The 14259-nt window shown below is 52.0% G+C and overlaps 5 protein-coding genes across 5 annotated transcripts; 3 read left to right on the forward strand and 2 right to left on the reverse strand.

The window, feature by feature from the left end:
* Positions 1-296: 296 nt before the first annotated feature.
* Positions 297-1187, forward strand: ASPSYDRAFT_146079 (OPA3 family protein; the record flags this gene model as incomplete). The annotated part of the gene is made up of 2 exons (XM_040841587.1): positions 297-356; positions 420-1187. 2 exons carry the CDS (start codon positions 297-299, stop codon positions 1185-1187), a joined length of 828 nt encoding a protein of 275 aa, XP_040706858.1.
* Positions 1188-1609: 422 nt separating this feature from the next.
* ASPSYDRAFT_28663 (uncharacterized protein) lies at positions 1610-2436 on the forward strand (the record flags this gene model as incomplete). The annotated part of the gene is made up of 2 exons (XM_040844544.1): positions 1610-2070; positions 2097-2436. 2 exons carry the CDS (start codon positions 1610-1612, stop codon positions 2434-2436), a joined length of 801 nt encoding a protein of 266 aa, XP_040706859.1.
* Positions 2437-2723: 287 nt separating this feature from the next.
* Positions 2724-7718, forward strand: ASPSYDRAFT_41759 (class I myosin myoA). The gene is made up of 9 exons (XM_040846336.1): positions 2724-3166; positions 3242-3478; positions 3548-3593; positions 3656-4138; positions 4191-5888; positions 5939-6030; positions 6081-6328; positions 6376-6905; positions 6963-7718. The coding sequence occupies exons 1-9, from the start codon at positions 3164-3166 to the stop codon at positions 7385-7387; spliced, it is 3762 nt and encodes a 1253-aa protein (XP_040706860.1). The 5' UTR covers positions 2724-3163; the 3' UTR covers positions 7388-7718.
* A 194-nt stretch (positions 7719-7912) lies between these two features.
* Positions 7913-9410, reverse strand: ASPSYDRAFT_144837 (uncharacterized protein; the record flags this gene model as incomplete). The annotated part of the gene is made up of 5 exons (XM_040841471.1): positions 7913-8415; positions 8532-8596; positions 8660-9051; positions 9109-9213; positions 9252-9410. 5 exons carry the CDS (start codon positions 9408-9410, stop codon positions 7913-7915), a joined length of 1224 nt encoding a protein of 407 aa, XP_040706861.1.
* A 754-nt stretch (positions 9411-10164) lies between these two features.
* Positions 10165-13626, reverse strand: ASPSYDRAFT_55743 (WD40 repeat domain-containing protein; the record flags this gene model as incomplete). The annotated part of the gene is made up of 4 exons (XM_040849084.1): positions 10165-10302; positions 10390-10655; positions 11375-12733; positions 12786-13626. The coding sequence occupies 4 exons, from the start codon at positions 13624-13626 to the stop codon at positions 10165-10167; spliced, it is 2604 nt and encodes an 867-aa protein (XP_040706862.1).
* Between the last annotated feature and the right edge of the window lie 633 nt (positions 13627-14259).

The following is a 14259-nucleotide window of genomic DNA, read 5'->3' on the forward strand; positions in this document are numbered from 1 at the left end:
AGAACAACGGGCATTGCTGATGTCAGCATGCACAAGCGGCAGAAAATGCTTGGGTGCGGCCGAGACCTGCGCTAGCTGTATTTGGACGCTGATGCCTGACGATCTGTCCGGCCAGGATGACGATGGCGGCGCGGGTTTTTTGAGGAAAGCACCGATTCTCCGGTTGTCCACGACGTTCGTGACTCACGGCTGACCTTTTCTGACGAGACGTGCCTGCGATGGATGCTCTGCCGACATCTCTGTGACCTCCACCGCCATTTCTCGTTATACCCCGCCCCCTTCAACCTCAGGCCACCATGTCCCTCACGCTGAAGCTCTCCTCCCTTGCCATCCGCACGCTGTCAAAGCCGATAGCCGTACGTCAGCATAACCCTTACCTGTCCGCATAATCCAGGGAGAGTATACTGACTTCCGAGCAGAACCAAATAAAGGCACAGGCCCGCGAACATGAACGATTTCGACGAATTTGCATCTCTATGGCCCAGGGCCTTCATCGGCTCGATATGCGCCTTCGGTTAGGCACAATACGCGACAACCATGCGGCAACACGACGAGCCGCTGCTGAAGCGGAACTGCGAAAACACAAGCCCACTTCCCCGACCGTGAAGACCCAAGCTGAAGCAAAGGCTGAGGAAGAGGCTATTGCAAAAGCCAAGGCTGCGGCATCCGAGGCCGAGAAGCCGGCACCAAAACCTCACATTCGGCCGCTATCTGAATCAAAGGCCATTGAGTCCGGCGCAACCTTTATCAGCGAAGGGTTTCTGTTTCTTGTGGCAGGCGGACTTATACTGTTCGAGTCGTGGAGGTCTCGGAGGAAGGAGAATACCCGGAGAGATGATGTTGCGGCTCGACTCAATGAACTTGAAGAGACGGTAGGAGTCTACAGGGAGGCGTTCGTAGCTCTCGAAAAACAGGGAGATCTACCGCCACCGTCCCGTAAAATCCTCCTGCGGATGATAGAGGATGTGGAGCCGGAGACAGCAGCAGAGCCTGAAGAACAAGGATGGCTCTCGACGATAACATCGTATCTTTCGTTTGGGGGCAGCCAACAGCAGCCTGAGAATCCGCCTGATGGGAACCAGATTAAACCCCCGAGCGATACTACGAAACCCACTCCAGGCACTTCTTCAACGACAACGAATGTTCCAGCTGACTCCAATTCAACTCCGGTGCCCAAAAAAGCATAAAGGCGTGCCCCGTTGCTTTATTACATACAATTTCTGGCTCTGGATCTGCAAAACTTAAAGTTTCCCAACTTCTGAGTGGCCATGTTGTCGATAGGCTTGTGTACAGACAACTAACGGTGTGGATACCATCAGTTGAAGCTAAATCTGTCGCCGGTCACTGACTGATCTAATCAATCGGCATTTGCAGAGTTTATATACCAGCGTCTGTTTAGTGATAGAATATTTCGCATCTTCGGCGTTTCTCTCATTTGTTGTTCTCGGATACCCCCCTCAAATGGTGAAGGAAGGTTGAAGTGACCTTCCGGGATCCCGTGCATGGACCGGGCGTTAGTTTCCTATCTGTATATACGTCTACCTTAATCAACTCCGCTTTCTATCATCGTCAACGATCACTCCATGCCGAGCAGTGCTCCTCTGCCAAAATGAACAGTCAATTGGGTCTTCGGGCCACATACAGTCCATCGCTCCGAGATCGTTCGATCTGGAAAGTAATTGAGCCGGTCTTGACAGCTTCGTCCGAGGGCGTCGAAGGTCAGCTCCGCTGTCTATGGCTAACACTTATCTGCTCTTTTGTGGTAACCACGTCTCCAGAAGCGCGGAGTCGGCAAATAAGTGACTTCAACTTTCAACAGATAAACAGTGCTCAACCCCTCCAAGTCCTTCTCTTAACTCCGTCCTCTCTGGAAGACAACGAAAAACAAAATACCAGCCTTCGACTTAGGCACTTCGCCGCCCCAGATACTCTACCGTACCCCAAAAAGGCGGTTGCGCTTATGTTGTCACAAGAGGCGTTTACGACGGCTAGCGGGAAGTACAGCCTTGACGGCCTTCTCGCGTTGCAAGTGCTGTACGGTCCTTACGTGTCCATCATTATTGGCCTCACGTACTAATGCTGCAGGGTTGAATCAGTATGTTCGAGAGTCTCACGCACCCCATTCCGGTGATTCCTATACCAGACGCGAGCTCATTCCTTCCAGCTATTCACAAATACATGGCGAGTCTCGAGGATATACCGATGGGCAGTCCGTCTCCCGCCGATTCCGTTGCGCTGCTAGCTCAGGCTACTTCAGACTGTAGCACTCTTTGTGAGCAGGCTAGCAATATATTGAGTGACTTGTTCCCATCGTTGCGGAAGTTAAGCGAGGCCACCCACGCACAGGAGGGCCAAAATCTCATCGAGGATTACTTAGGGGAGAGTACAGCGAATATAGTTATAAAATTCTGGCAGAAGGATATTTCTCGAGAATAAACGTTATCCGGACGCCTACTTTCTAGGTAATCACCAAAACTGTTCATTGGTTGTGCCGAGATATATATTGCCACCACGGAACTTAAACAAGTCAATTCTTTAACATGACGTAGAATCCAAACGAAAAAAAAGCAAATTCTATTTAAAGTAAGATAGTGTTAAACGGTATCGTAAACTACTTTGTATCCCGTATATCCTGCTTGGACCCTGAGTAATGTGGTGATGAACTGGGGAGTATGATGGCAATAATACAGCGCCAGGAACAGGGAGAGGCTGATGATTTGCCGCCTGGACGCAGGCTGGCAGGGCCCAAAGGCAGCAAGAATACTTGAGGGATATTAATAACGGAACCGCCGCTGATTGCGCGTTGTCGGCCTGAGAAAGACACCCAACGGTGCCACACGTGTAAGGAGTGTGGCGCAAGCGGTGCCCGTCCCATCCATCCAGACCTGGAGTCAAGACTAAGAGCGACTATCCTCCTCCACATCGTCATTCCTCCCAATCCCTTGTGCACACTTGCACTCTTTCGTCCCTTGTAAAGACTTCACTCCATTCATTTCCTTCTCTGTATTCTTTGACACACCCCCGTGTGGAATGAACCCTCTTTCCTCTGTGTTCATTCCCCTCCTTGCTTAAGCGTTATCCCCCTCTATCTCCGCTGTCAATTGATAGGCCAGATATCTTCGTCGCCTAGGCGCAAGACCCCGGGTGGTCGGCAACATTCACAATGGTGAGCCCGTCAAGGCGACACTGTCTGCCGTTTTTTTAGGCGAAGGACATGAGCTAATCCTGCCGTCCTATCTAGGGTCACTCACGACGTCCTGCGGGCGGGGAGAAGAAGAGCCGGTTCGGTCGCTCCAAGGCCGCCGCTGATGTGGGCGACGGCCGACAAGCGGGGGGCAAGCCTCAAGTCCGGAAGGCCGTTTTCGAGACCACGAAGAAGAAGGAGATTGGTGTTTCGGATCTTACGCTGCTGAGCAAGATCTCCAACGAGGCTATCAACGACAACCTGAAACTACGATTTCAACATGACGAAATCTACGTAAGTCGCCCACCCTGGCTTTGAGACGGATGCGCAGAGGGGGAACGGGCTAACGCGACTCTCCAATAGACCTATATCGGGCATGTACTTGTTTCTGTCAATCCCTTCCGGGACTGTAAGTGAATTGACGTTGATCCTGTGGTGGGATACCTGGCTGACTGGATATCCCCTAATTAGTGGGCATCTACACCGACAGCGTCCTCCAATCCTACCGAGGCAAGAACCGACTCGAAGTTCCTCCCCATGTATTCGCTGTCGCAGAATCCTCGTACTATAACATGAAATCCTACAAAGACAACCAGTGTGTGATCATTTCTGGTGAGTCCGGTGCCGGTAAGACCGAAGCGGCGAAGCGGATCATGCAGTACATTGCTAGTGTATCCGGCGGAAGCGACTCGTCTATCCAACAAACAAAGGACATGGTTTTGGCGACCAACCCTTTGCTGGAATCGTTTGGTAACGCGAAGACATTGCGCAACAACAATTCCTCACGATTCGGAAAGTATTTGGAGTTGGAGTTCAACGCCCAGGGCGAGCCTGTTGGCGCCAACATCACAAACTACCTGTTGGAGAAGTCAAGAGTAGTGGGACAAATCACCAATGAGCGAAACTTTCACATTTTCTATCAGTTCGCGAAGGGTGCGCCGCAGAAATACAGAGGTATGGCTCGATGTTCCTAACTTGCGTTGTACGCCCACTAATATAGAATTAGATTCGTTTGGTATTCAACAGCCCCAGTCCTACTTATACACGAGCCGATCGAAATGTTTCGATGTCCCCCATGTCGACGATGTGGCAGATTTCCGAGATACCCTCAATGCGATGAACGTCATTGGAATGTCAGAAGCGGAGCAGGACAACGTTTTCCGAATGCTGTCCGTGATTTTGTGGATTGGAAACATTCAGTTTGGCGAGGACGATTCTGGAAACGCTGCCATTACGGACCAGTCAGTGGTAGATTTTGTCGCATACTTGTTGGAGGTTGACGCCGGTCAAGTAAATCAGGCATTGACCATTCGCATGATGGAGACTAGTCGTGGTGGCCGCCGTGGCTCTGTTTACGAGGTTCCGCTAAACACTACCCAGGCTCTTGCTGTGCGGGATGCTTTGGCCAAGGCAATCTATTTCAATCTCTTCGACTGGATTGTGCAGCGCGTCAATCAGTCTTTGACAGCTCGCGGTTCGGTGACGAATTCTATTGGTATTCTCGACATTTACGGTTTCGAGATCTTCGAGAAGAACTCTTTCGAGCAGCTCTGCATCAATTACGTCAACGAGAAGCTCCAGCAGATTTTCATCCAGTTGACGCTCAAGGCAGAACAGGACGAATATGAGCGCGAGCAGATCACATGGACGCCTATCAAGTACTTTGATAACAAGGTTGTGTGTTCGCTGATTGAAGACAAGCGACCCCCCGGTGTTTTCGCTGCCCTAAATGATGCTTGTGCGACAGCACACGCTGATTCTGGAGCTGCTGATAACACCTTCGTTGGGCGACTGAACTTCCTTTCGCAGAACCCCAACTTCGAGAGCCGACAGGGCCAGTTCATCGTCAAGCACTACGCCGGTGATGTCAGCTATGCTATCCAGGGAATGACCGACAAGAACAAGGACCAGCTCCTGAAGGATCTGCTGAACCTAGTCCAGTCGAGCGGCAACCAGTTTGTCCACTCGCTCTTCCCGGAACAGGTTAACCAGGATGACAAGCGACGACCGCCTACCGCCAGTGATAAAATCAAAGCCTCCGCCAACGATCTGGTCGCAACATTGATGAAGGCCCAGCCATCGTATATCCGAACCATCAAGCCAAACGACAACAAGGCTCCGAAAGAGTTCAACGAGGGCAATGTTCTCCACCAGATCAAATACCTCGGTCTTCAAGAGAATGTCCGCATCCGACGTGCAGGTTTCGCTTACCGTCAAACTTTCGACAAGTTTGTTGAGCGCTTCTACTTGCTATCGCCCAAGACTTCTTACGCTGGTGAATATACCTGGTCCGGCGATATCGAAACAGGAGCTCGCCAGATTTTGAAGGACACTCGGATCCCAGCCGAGGAGTATCAGATGGGTATCACGAAGGTTTTCATCAAGACTCCTGAGACGCTCTTTGCGTTGGAGGCCATGCGCGACCGTTACTGGCACAACATGGCCATTCGAATTCAACGGGCATGGCGGAACTACCTGCGCTACCGTACAGAGTGTGCTATCCGTATCCGGCGCTTCTGGCGCCGTGCTACAGGCGGGCTTGAGCTTATCAAACTACGTGACCAAGGCCACCAAATCCTGAACGGTCGAAAAGAGCGCAGAAGAATGAGTATTCTTGGTTCTCGACGATTCCTCGGTGACTATGTTGGTATCGGGAACAAGGGCGGCCCCGGAGAGATGATTCGCAGCGGAGCTGCCATCAGCTGTACGTATGAACTCAACGTTTCGAACCATGAAATACTAACCTTTATATAGCCTCCGAGGATATCCTCTTCTCCTGCCGTGGTGAGGTGTTGGTCTCTAAGTTCGGCCGTTCAAGCAAACCTTCGCCTCGCATCTTCGTTTTGGTATGGATGCTCCCTTATTCCCGTTGACGGATTGTCACTGACATCTGCAGACGAACCGACATGTATACATTGTAGCCCAGAACCTCGTGAACAACCAACTCGCCATTTCCTCGGAGAAGACCATCCCTATCGGAGCCATCAAAGCCGTTAGTGCTTCCAATTACCGGGATGACTGGTTCTCGTTCGTCATCGGTGGACAGGAACCGGATCCGCTCGTCAACTGCGTTTTCAAGACCGAGTTCTTCACTCATCTTAACAGTGCTCTTCGTGGGCAATTAAATTTGAAGATCGGTCCACAGTAAGTTTCCTTTACCCTCAAGGAGCGACTGTTACTAACCGCAGCAGAATCGAATACAACAAAAAACCAGGAAAGCTGGCTACCGTTAAGGTCGTCAAGGAACCATCCGCAACCCAGGTTGACACCTATAAGAGTGGAACAATCCACACCGGCTCAGGAGAACCGCCGAACTCCGTGTCCAAACCAACCCCCCGAGGGAAGCAAGTGGCTGCCCGACCTGTCACCAAAGGCAAGCTTCTTCGTCCAGGTGGCCCAGGCGGTGGGCCCTCGAAGCTTGCGTCGAGACCCGCGCCGGAGCGTCGAGCTGTACCGCAGCCTACGCCGCAGCCAGCCGCAGCACAGCCGACACCAACCCCCAGGGCCGTTCCCCAGCCTGTTGCAGCTATTGCAGCCTCGCATTCGCGCAATTCGTCAAGTGCATCTGCAAGGGCGCCGCCACCCCCACCGCCAACCCCGCCTGCTGCGGCGGCAGGGCCAAAGAAGGCCAAGGTGTTGTACGATTTCAACAGCGATAGTAGTGGCATGTTATCAATTCGTGCGGGTGAACTCGTCCAGATTATGTCGAAAGAAGGAAATGGTCAGTCTTTCCCCCCCCCCCAATTATCTATCCATTTACACATCTAACGACACCTAGGCTGGTGGCTATGCATGAATCTCGAGACCTCAGCCCAAGGCTGGACTCCCGAAGCTTACCTAGAGGAGCAAGCTGCTCCTGCACCAAAACCCGCTCCTCCCCCTCCTCCGCCAGTCGCTCCCCGAGCAAGCCCAACACCGGTGAACGGATCAGCCACCGTCGCCGCAGCAAAGGCCAAAGCTGCACCTCCAGCACCCCCGGCCAAACGACCCAACATGGCAGGCCGGAAAGCAGCTCCGGCTCCCCCACCTGCGCCCCGAGATAGCGCAGTCAGCATGAACTCGCAGGGCGATTCCTCTGGCGCAAGTGGCCGCGGCACGCCGAACAGCGCGTCCAACGCCAGCCTTGCAGGTGGTCTTGCCGAAGCACTGAGGGCACGACAGAGTGCCATGCAGGGCAAACATGATGACGACGATGACTGGTGATCCTCTTACATCGTTTTCCCCTTTTTTTCTCTAGTTTCTGTTATGTTAATCATTTTCTTCCTTCCCCTTTCGCACTTCTGTTTTAGCCATTAGACGGGGTCTTTTTGTTACTTGTTTGAAGAGTTCTTAGAACTTCTACTATACCACTGGAGCGACCCGGACGTCTGAGAATTCATTTGTTTGGCGCTTGCATACTGGTTCGTTGTCGTGTGTTCTCCGGATAGGCGATCAATTCGATCATTGTAAGTAGACTTGAGGAGGTAAAAATGCGTTCAATACCATTTCATTCCATATCTTAGCCTTAGTATCGACATCAATTGTAGCGCATATTAATACGTTTTCTCGTTTAACTTTTAGGGCCCAGAGGTAGTATACGGCTGCTCATCCCATATGCTCTATCAAAAGAAGTGCAAGAAGTGGGAAGACCATCCACGGCCATTCTAATTTAAAAGTGCCACGATCTAAATAGTCTAGACTGCAAACTGTCTAAGACAAGTGTCTAAAACAAACTGTCTTCCAAACCACTCATTCACTACTCCTTGAAACTTCAAACGTCCTATGAATCTCAATCCGCGACCCAGGGTTCGCACTCCGCTCAGGAGCCTGGACCCCGCCAGCTTCGCGCCCCTCGATATCAACAGTCGAGCGCATGCTTGTCATCGGCACACCGGTAAACGGCTCGAAGACGCTCCCTCTTGGGCGTTCAGAGCGCTCTTTATCGGTGCTATTGCTACGGTGGGATAACGTGGTCAATGCTGAAGGACTCTTCTTTCGTCCGAGCCCGAGGCCGCTGTCCACAGTGGCAAAGGTGAGTGGCTCTTCTGTGAGATTTCTAGCATTGAACCTGGACTTGCGGGGCTTTTTGAAGTTACTGGGGCTTGAGGGACCGTTGGCGAAGGGATTGTATCTGGTGGAGGAGCGGCTGGAGAAGGTGCGGAAGAGGGGCCGGAGGGTTGCGAGGGAGCCGGCTGTTATTGAGAGACCGATTTCGATGGAGGACCAGATTGCTATCTTCAGGTTGTTAGGAGCTTTCCGAGAGTGGTGGAGGTTGCAATTGGCCTACCGGGACAGCTGAGTCTAGTAAACGATGGACGGTTAATATATTATCAGCCAATAGTAAGGTAGATAAGATGGAGCGACATACATAGAAAGTCATGATCGTGGATCGTCATGATATAGGGGATTCGGATGATGATGGCGACACTCGCACTGTATGTACTGTCAGTAAAAGAATGGCAAAGGTACCAATGTGTAGAAAAGGAAGATACATACATGCACGCAAGTCCCAAGAGGCTTGCCGCAGCAATCTTCGTCTTTCGATTCATCTGCAGGCCACGCACAAGGATAATCGGCAGCAAGCCCACAGTCATATCAAATGCTGCTGATGTCACGCTGAATACATATAGCATGATTCCGACTGTGTTGACGACGCCACACTTGCCATCTGTATCTCCTTCGACCCGTTTCCACCAGAAAGAGACGGGCGAGCATTGGGCCAACATAAGGATGAAAAAAACGATCCCGCTGGTGACCGCGAGTGTCGTTGCTCCGTACAACACCCTCCTATGCAATGGGGACACCACCACACGGAGAAGAAATATGCACACGGATATTTTGGCCAGGATTGATGAGATAGCGTAGGAAATATCACCAAGGAACCAGTACTGCCAGCGTTAGGCTGAGCGCATGCTAATTGCAAATGTATTCTAGGTAGAACTTACTACCAGCGAGTTGCTTCGCTGCTTGCGAGTCACTTCTGACAGATGCTTCCCTGTGCCCCAGACAGACGCGCCGATCATGCACCCGCAGAGCATAATGTAGAATAGCTGCAGAATTAGCACCCGGTTGAGCAGCAATTGGACACGGGCAGGAGAAATACCATTGCGAGTATCATGACAAAATCATCCCAGCCAAAGGCCTTGACAACACGCAGCCGCACATAACAGCGAAGGGCGACCGAAATGCTGGACAATGCCACAAACGTTACGGCCACGCCGTAGAGAGAAGCACTCTGGTCGCCCATGATCATGTAATCGGGCCGAATTCATGCAGGTGCAGATCCGGGGATTGCTCGATATAACATCACTAAAGAAATCAAAGAAGGGAAAGGGAAAGGGGGAGAGGACATAGCCCTCAATCGCACACCCATTAACACATCTGTGCTTTGATATTGAAGTTGACATGAATCATGCTTTGCCACAGACGCCCGCCGGAGATGCGGGCATTTTGTGAACTTCACCTTCCGCATGTTATGGCTTCTATCAATGTGGGTGAATCGAGATCTCATTGATGGTGTCTGAAACTAAGACCCAGCCCAACGCAACTGTCTATAAGCCGTCCGGTAGCTGTGAAGACATCGAGGACGAGAGCCTCGCCACCGTGGAACTGGTTGGTTCTCGGCTGTCGAGACCGTTGCACCAGGTGAAGCAGAATTTGCCAACACAAAAAGAGAATGTTCAAGGAAATTCGGATTATGTGAGATAAGGGCACAGATGGGAGGGGGCGTTGGTTCTAAATTTTGGAGGAGCAGGATGGAGTTTGTGGTTGAGGTTAAGAGAGCCAGCCGCAAGCCAACGTATAACCAAGTCATTAACCACATTCTTCACTCCACCATGAAACAAGTAACAACAATCACATGCAGGATAATTCAAATATCAGATTATATCCGTAATAAAGATATAACTTATATGTCCAATTTTCAAGGTAGCTGGCTATATAGACCGAACCCAGCACCCAAAAATCATGGTATCACAGCCAAGTATCCAGCACTAGCCAGTTTACTTCAAGAACTTGCTAGCAAGGCCCATCAATCCCGAGGGGCCGCCAGTTCCAGAGCTCCCACTTCCCTGGCTCTTCATGTACATCTTGAAGGCCATCTCGGCGGCCTGGTTGATAGCAGACTGCTTGTCGCCGCTCTAAAGAAACACAACCAACCATGCGTTAGCCATCAATTCTCACAGATATGACTCTTCCGTGGATAATTTATGTAGGAAGATACTTACAGCCTCTCCCTTCCCATTCTTCTCATCCCACATCTTGCTTGCCTGCGCCATCGCCATGCCAACGAAAGCGTTCTTGTCCTCTCCACCACCGGTAGCCCCGCTGCTGCCGGAGTTGAACATCTTCAGTGCCTGCATAGCGGCACCAGCACCCAAGTCGCGGGAGTCCATGTTGCCGCCCTGCTCGTAGCGTTGGTGCGAGTTCACAGCGTGCTCCTCGTCCACCTCGTGGTCGCTGCTGGAGTTGCGCTCCTGCACGAACTTGAGGGCTTGCGAGAAGAGGGAGCTGTCTTCGGAGGAATGGGTGGACGCGTGCGAGGCGGCGCCGTTGAGGTCGAACTGGTCGCCGCCCTGGCTGGAGCCCTGGTTGAGGTGGTCCTTGACGGCGCCGGCGATGATGTCTCCGAAGGACATTTTCGTTGGTGAGTTGTTCCTTAAAGGTAGGATTGAGATTTCAACCGATGAAATTGATGATTGACAGGAGAGGATGAGATGGATTCCAGGTTGTTCGAGATCGGGAGGGGGTGGGTGAGCTGTCTATTTATTTGGATGTATGAGACTGAGGGGGAGGGGTTTGTGGCTACTGGTGTGCAGCTGAGAGCTGATGGATCCAGAAAGATCGGGATTATAGACCTCCTATTGGCCAGATACTAGGCTTGGCAAAGTACCGTTTCCTATCTGGGTAGCGACTCGCAACGCACAGCCACACGAAAAGAGCACAGTTACGTCACTTGAGCCACACTCTCACAAAGAAAATCTTCGAGGTAGTCAGGAACGTACTGCTATTATCTCATAGGTACAGGCATGTTTATTCAGTGTACATGAAGTGGGTATGGTATCTCCGCTGAAATGCTGCAAATTCCCAATATCGGGATAAAAAAAAAAGACAAAAGATTTATAGAAAGTTAAAGCAGGAGGAGCTCCTCATGTTCCTCGTCGCTTAGATTCCACAAGTATCTCGACTGCCGCTCTCGTTCGCTCAATATACAGCGCTCATCTTCATCGAGATCTGACTCCTTAACCCACTCATTGGGCGATTGTTTTAGGCCATACTGTTGGCCCCACTGCTGCCGATCGTATTCCATGAACCCGCCAAAATGTTCGTCCGTGTTAGATGCCCAGATTGTGCCTCCATCAGGCGAATAGTCCGCCCCTCCAATCTCGCCAAAAAAGTCGTGCACCTGCCGGGTTTGGTATGTCTGCGCATTCACAATAACAATCCGATCTGCTGGTTCGCACAGCAACAGGGTGCGCGGGCCCCCTCCGACCGGGGAGAATCGCAGAGAACGGTAGCCTGCTACATCGGACTCGATCTTCTCCAGTGGACGCCACGTACGGGCGTCCCATATAATTGCGGACTTGTCTTGGTTGCTTGTAGCGATCTGCATCATGTCCGGAGACCATGCACAAGCGAAGCCGAAATCGCGGTGGCCGCGAAGAGGATGCACCGGCCGGCCAGTATCCGCTTCGACGACCCAGGCATCTGGGGAGTCACCGATAATGACGCGTAAACGGCCATCCGGTGAGGTAGAGGTACAATTGACCGCGTGCGTCAGTGCATGGTCGCTGAGGAAGGTGTTTGTTTCGCAATCTAACGTCCGTACGTGCTGGTCGTTTGAAGCAAAAACCCCGATTGGCGCGCGGCTCGTCCGACTCGGGACGATATCAATGTGGTTGGTGATTCCGTTCCGGTTTGTCGTAACATAGCCCTCAACCCCCTTGTCGTTGGCACCCATTGCCCGTAAAGCATACTCTCCGAAAAAGCCCCCGGCGATGGATACGCCTACAGCTGTTTTCGTTGTGGATATCTTCACCGGACCTTGAAACCCAGACTCGACCGTAGGCACTGACAGATCAATCAAACATTGTAAGTCATTGTAAGCCGGAACCCACGAATACAACTTCGATTCATGAGCGAAATGAACAGTGTTGTAGGCGGGAACGGACATCAGGTTGCGGAGTTGGAAGTGCTCGATTGTCGCCCTATGCCCCGTATACATGGTTTTCCCTTGGAAGTAAAACTCCTCCTCTGGGAGCCGGACTCCTGATCGCTGCCGAGGGTACTGAAGATTATGGTACGATGTATACCACTCGTCGCGCAAATGACGTGCGTCGGCGCGCTTGACTCGTAACTTGTCCCACCAGGGGATCTGTTGAATATCATAAAAGTCCCCAGTATGACTGCTGGGTCGAGCGATTTTCGCCTGTGGCGCCCACCGGATGATGCTGGATAAAGGATTCTGAGGCAGGGCTGGCGGTGTAAACCCCAGCATTGGTATGGGAGCGGTAGATGAGTGGTAAAGCCATTGTGATATAAACTGAGCGATATCAAAGTTCCTCTCATGTGCTGCCGCAAAATGTTAGCAACCAAGCAAGACAAATACGATGAATATACATACTAGTTCCATGTATGACAGAGTCCACAAAGTGGGGGTCCGCCGTCGGATCACCGTTAACATCCTCAAGATCAGAGAAAGAATTTGCGTGTTCCTCATAACTAGAAGAAGGGTCGACCCCAGATTCTTGGGAGCCGTATGTATAATCCGGCGGCCGATAGAAATCGTCCAGATCGACCTCCGGTACATGCGAATGACCGTCATCATCAGAGGTATGATGAGAATCGGCGTCATAATTGCTGTCGTCGCCGCCGCCCAAGTAAAACTTTCGGGTATCATCCTCATCCTCCAATGTAGCGAATGATATCGGCCCCCGCTGAGATGAAACTGGCGGCTCGGGTTCCATGACAAAATCCGTTTCACTGTCTTCCTCGGTGCCTTCCGAGGCGCCGATATAGTCGCGCAGAGACCCAGCATCATAGACAAACTGGTTGACAAACCCAGTCGAACCTATCTGACCCATCTGGTAATCGTCCAGAGGTACTCCGCCCATTTCCGATAGCGCATCGGTCATCTCCGAATCGGACATGTATAGTTCCGTCGGCGGGGAGATATGAGATCCCGGTATTTGCTGGCTAGAAGATGAGGTCTGGGAGCGAAAGAAGCCCCCCGGCTCAATAACCGCGTTGACTATTTCAGATACTGGGATCCTCGTCCTGTTGTTGGTGGCATCCGGATAATGTGGCACCGACATAAAAGCGGAGAGCGCCTCGCCAGAGTAGGGGTTCTGAAGAGATGATGAGATAGGATCAAAGCCATCCTCGATGGGCTGCTCCAGATGATGCCGCTCTGTGGGGTTAGCTGCATCAGAGCCAGCAGGGTGGCCTTCGTTTTCCGCTGCCATGCCTTGATGATGGGGCCGAGAAGGACCCTCGAAGGACAAGGGTTCAGGCTGAAAGGGTAATCCCGGAGCGTCGCATGATGATGAATCTGCTGATGGCGTCGCCCGATCACCTGAGTGTTGGCCGGATGGGTTCGAAGAAGACGACGACCAGAGGTGGGATGCGGACGTTGAAGAAGGCTGAAAAGCAGGCTCACGCTGACCAGGCATTCCGGTCGCCGAGCGTAGCGCTTGGCTGCTGCCGACGAAAGGAATAGACTACCTTAAAGAGCCTTGCACAACGCACAACGCGCGGGGAAAGGAAAGACGAGCTGGCGCCCGAGTGATAAGGCAGAGAAAGGGTACACGAGGTGGGCGAGAGAGACACAGCGTGATTGGCACCGAGGGTCGTCCACGTTGCCTCGTTTAGGATCAAGGATCTTCTTGGCGATGCAACAACCGTTGTCCACCCCGCAGCCTGTCTTCCATCACCGCCCCCACACGAGGGAGGCGCAAGAATGCTGACTTTGAGGACCGCAAACAAAAGTTGGACCGGCGACTGGACGAACACGCGATGCCGCGGCTCTGGGGATTTATTGTCGAAAAAGGAGGCGTGGCGTGCTCGGGGATTGTTGGCGGCGCAGCCCAATTAAGTGT

This window comes from Aspergillus sydowii, assembly GCF_001890705.1.
Source record: "Aspergillus sydowii CBS 593.65 unplaced genomic scaffold ASPSYscaffold_2, whole genome shotgun sequence".
NCBI classification, from domain to species: Eukaryota; Fungi; Ascomycota; class Eurotiomycetes; order Eurotiales; family Aspergillaceae; genus Aspergillus; species Aspergillus sydowii.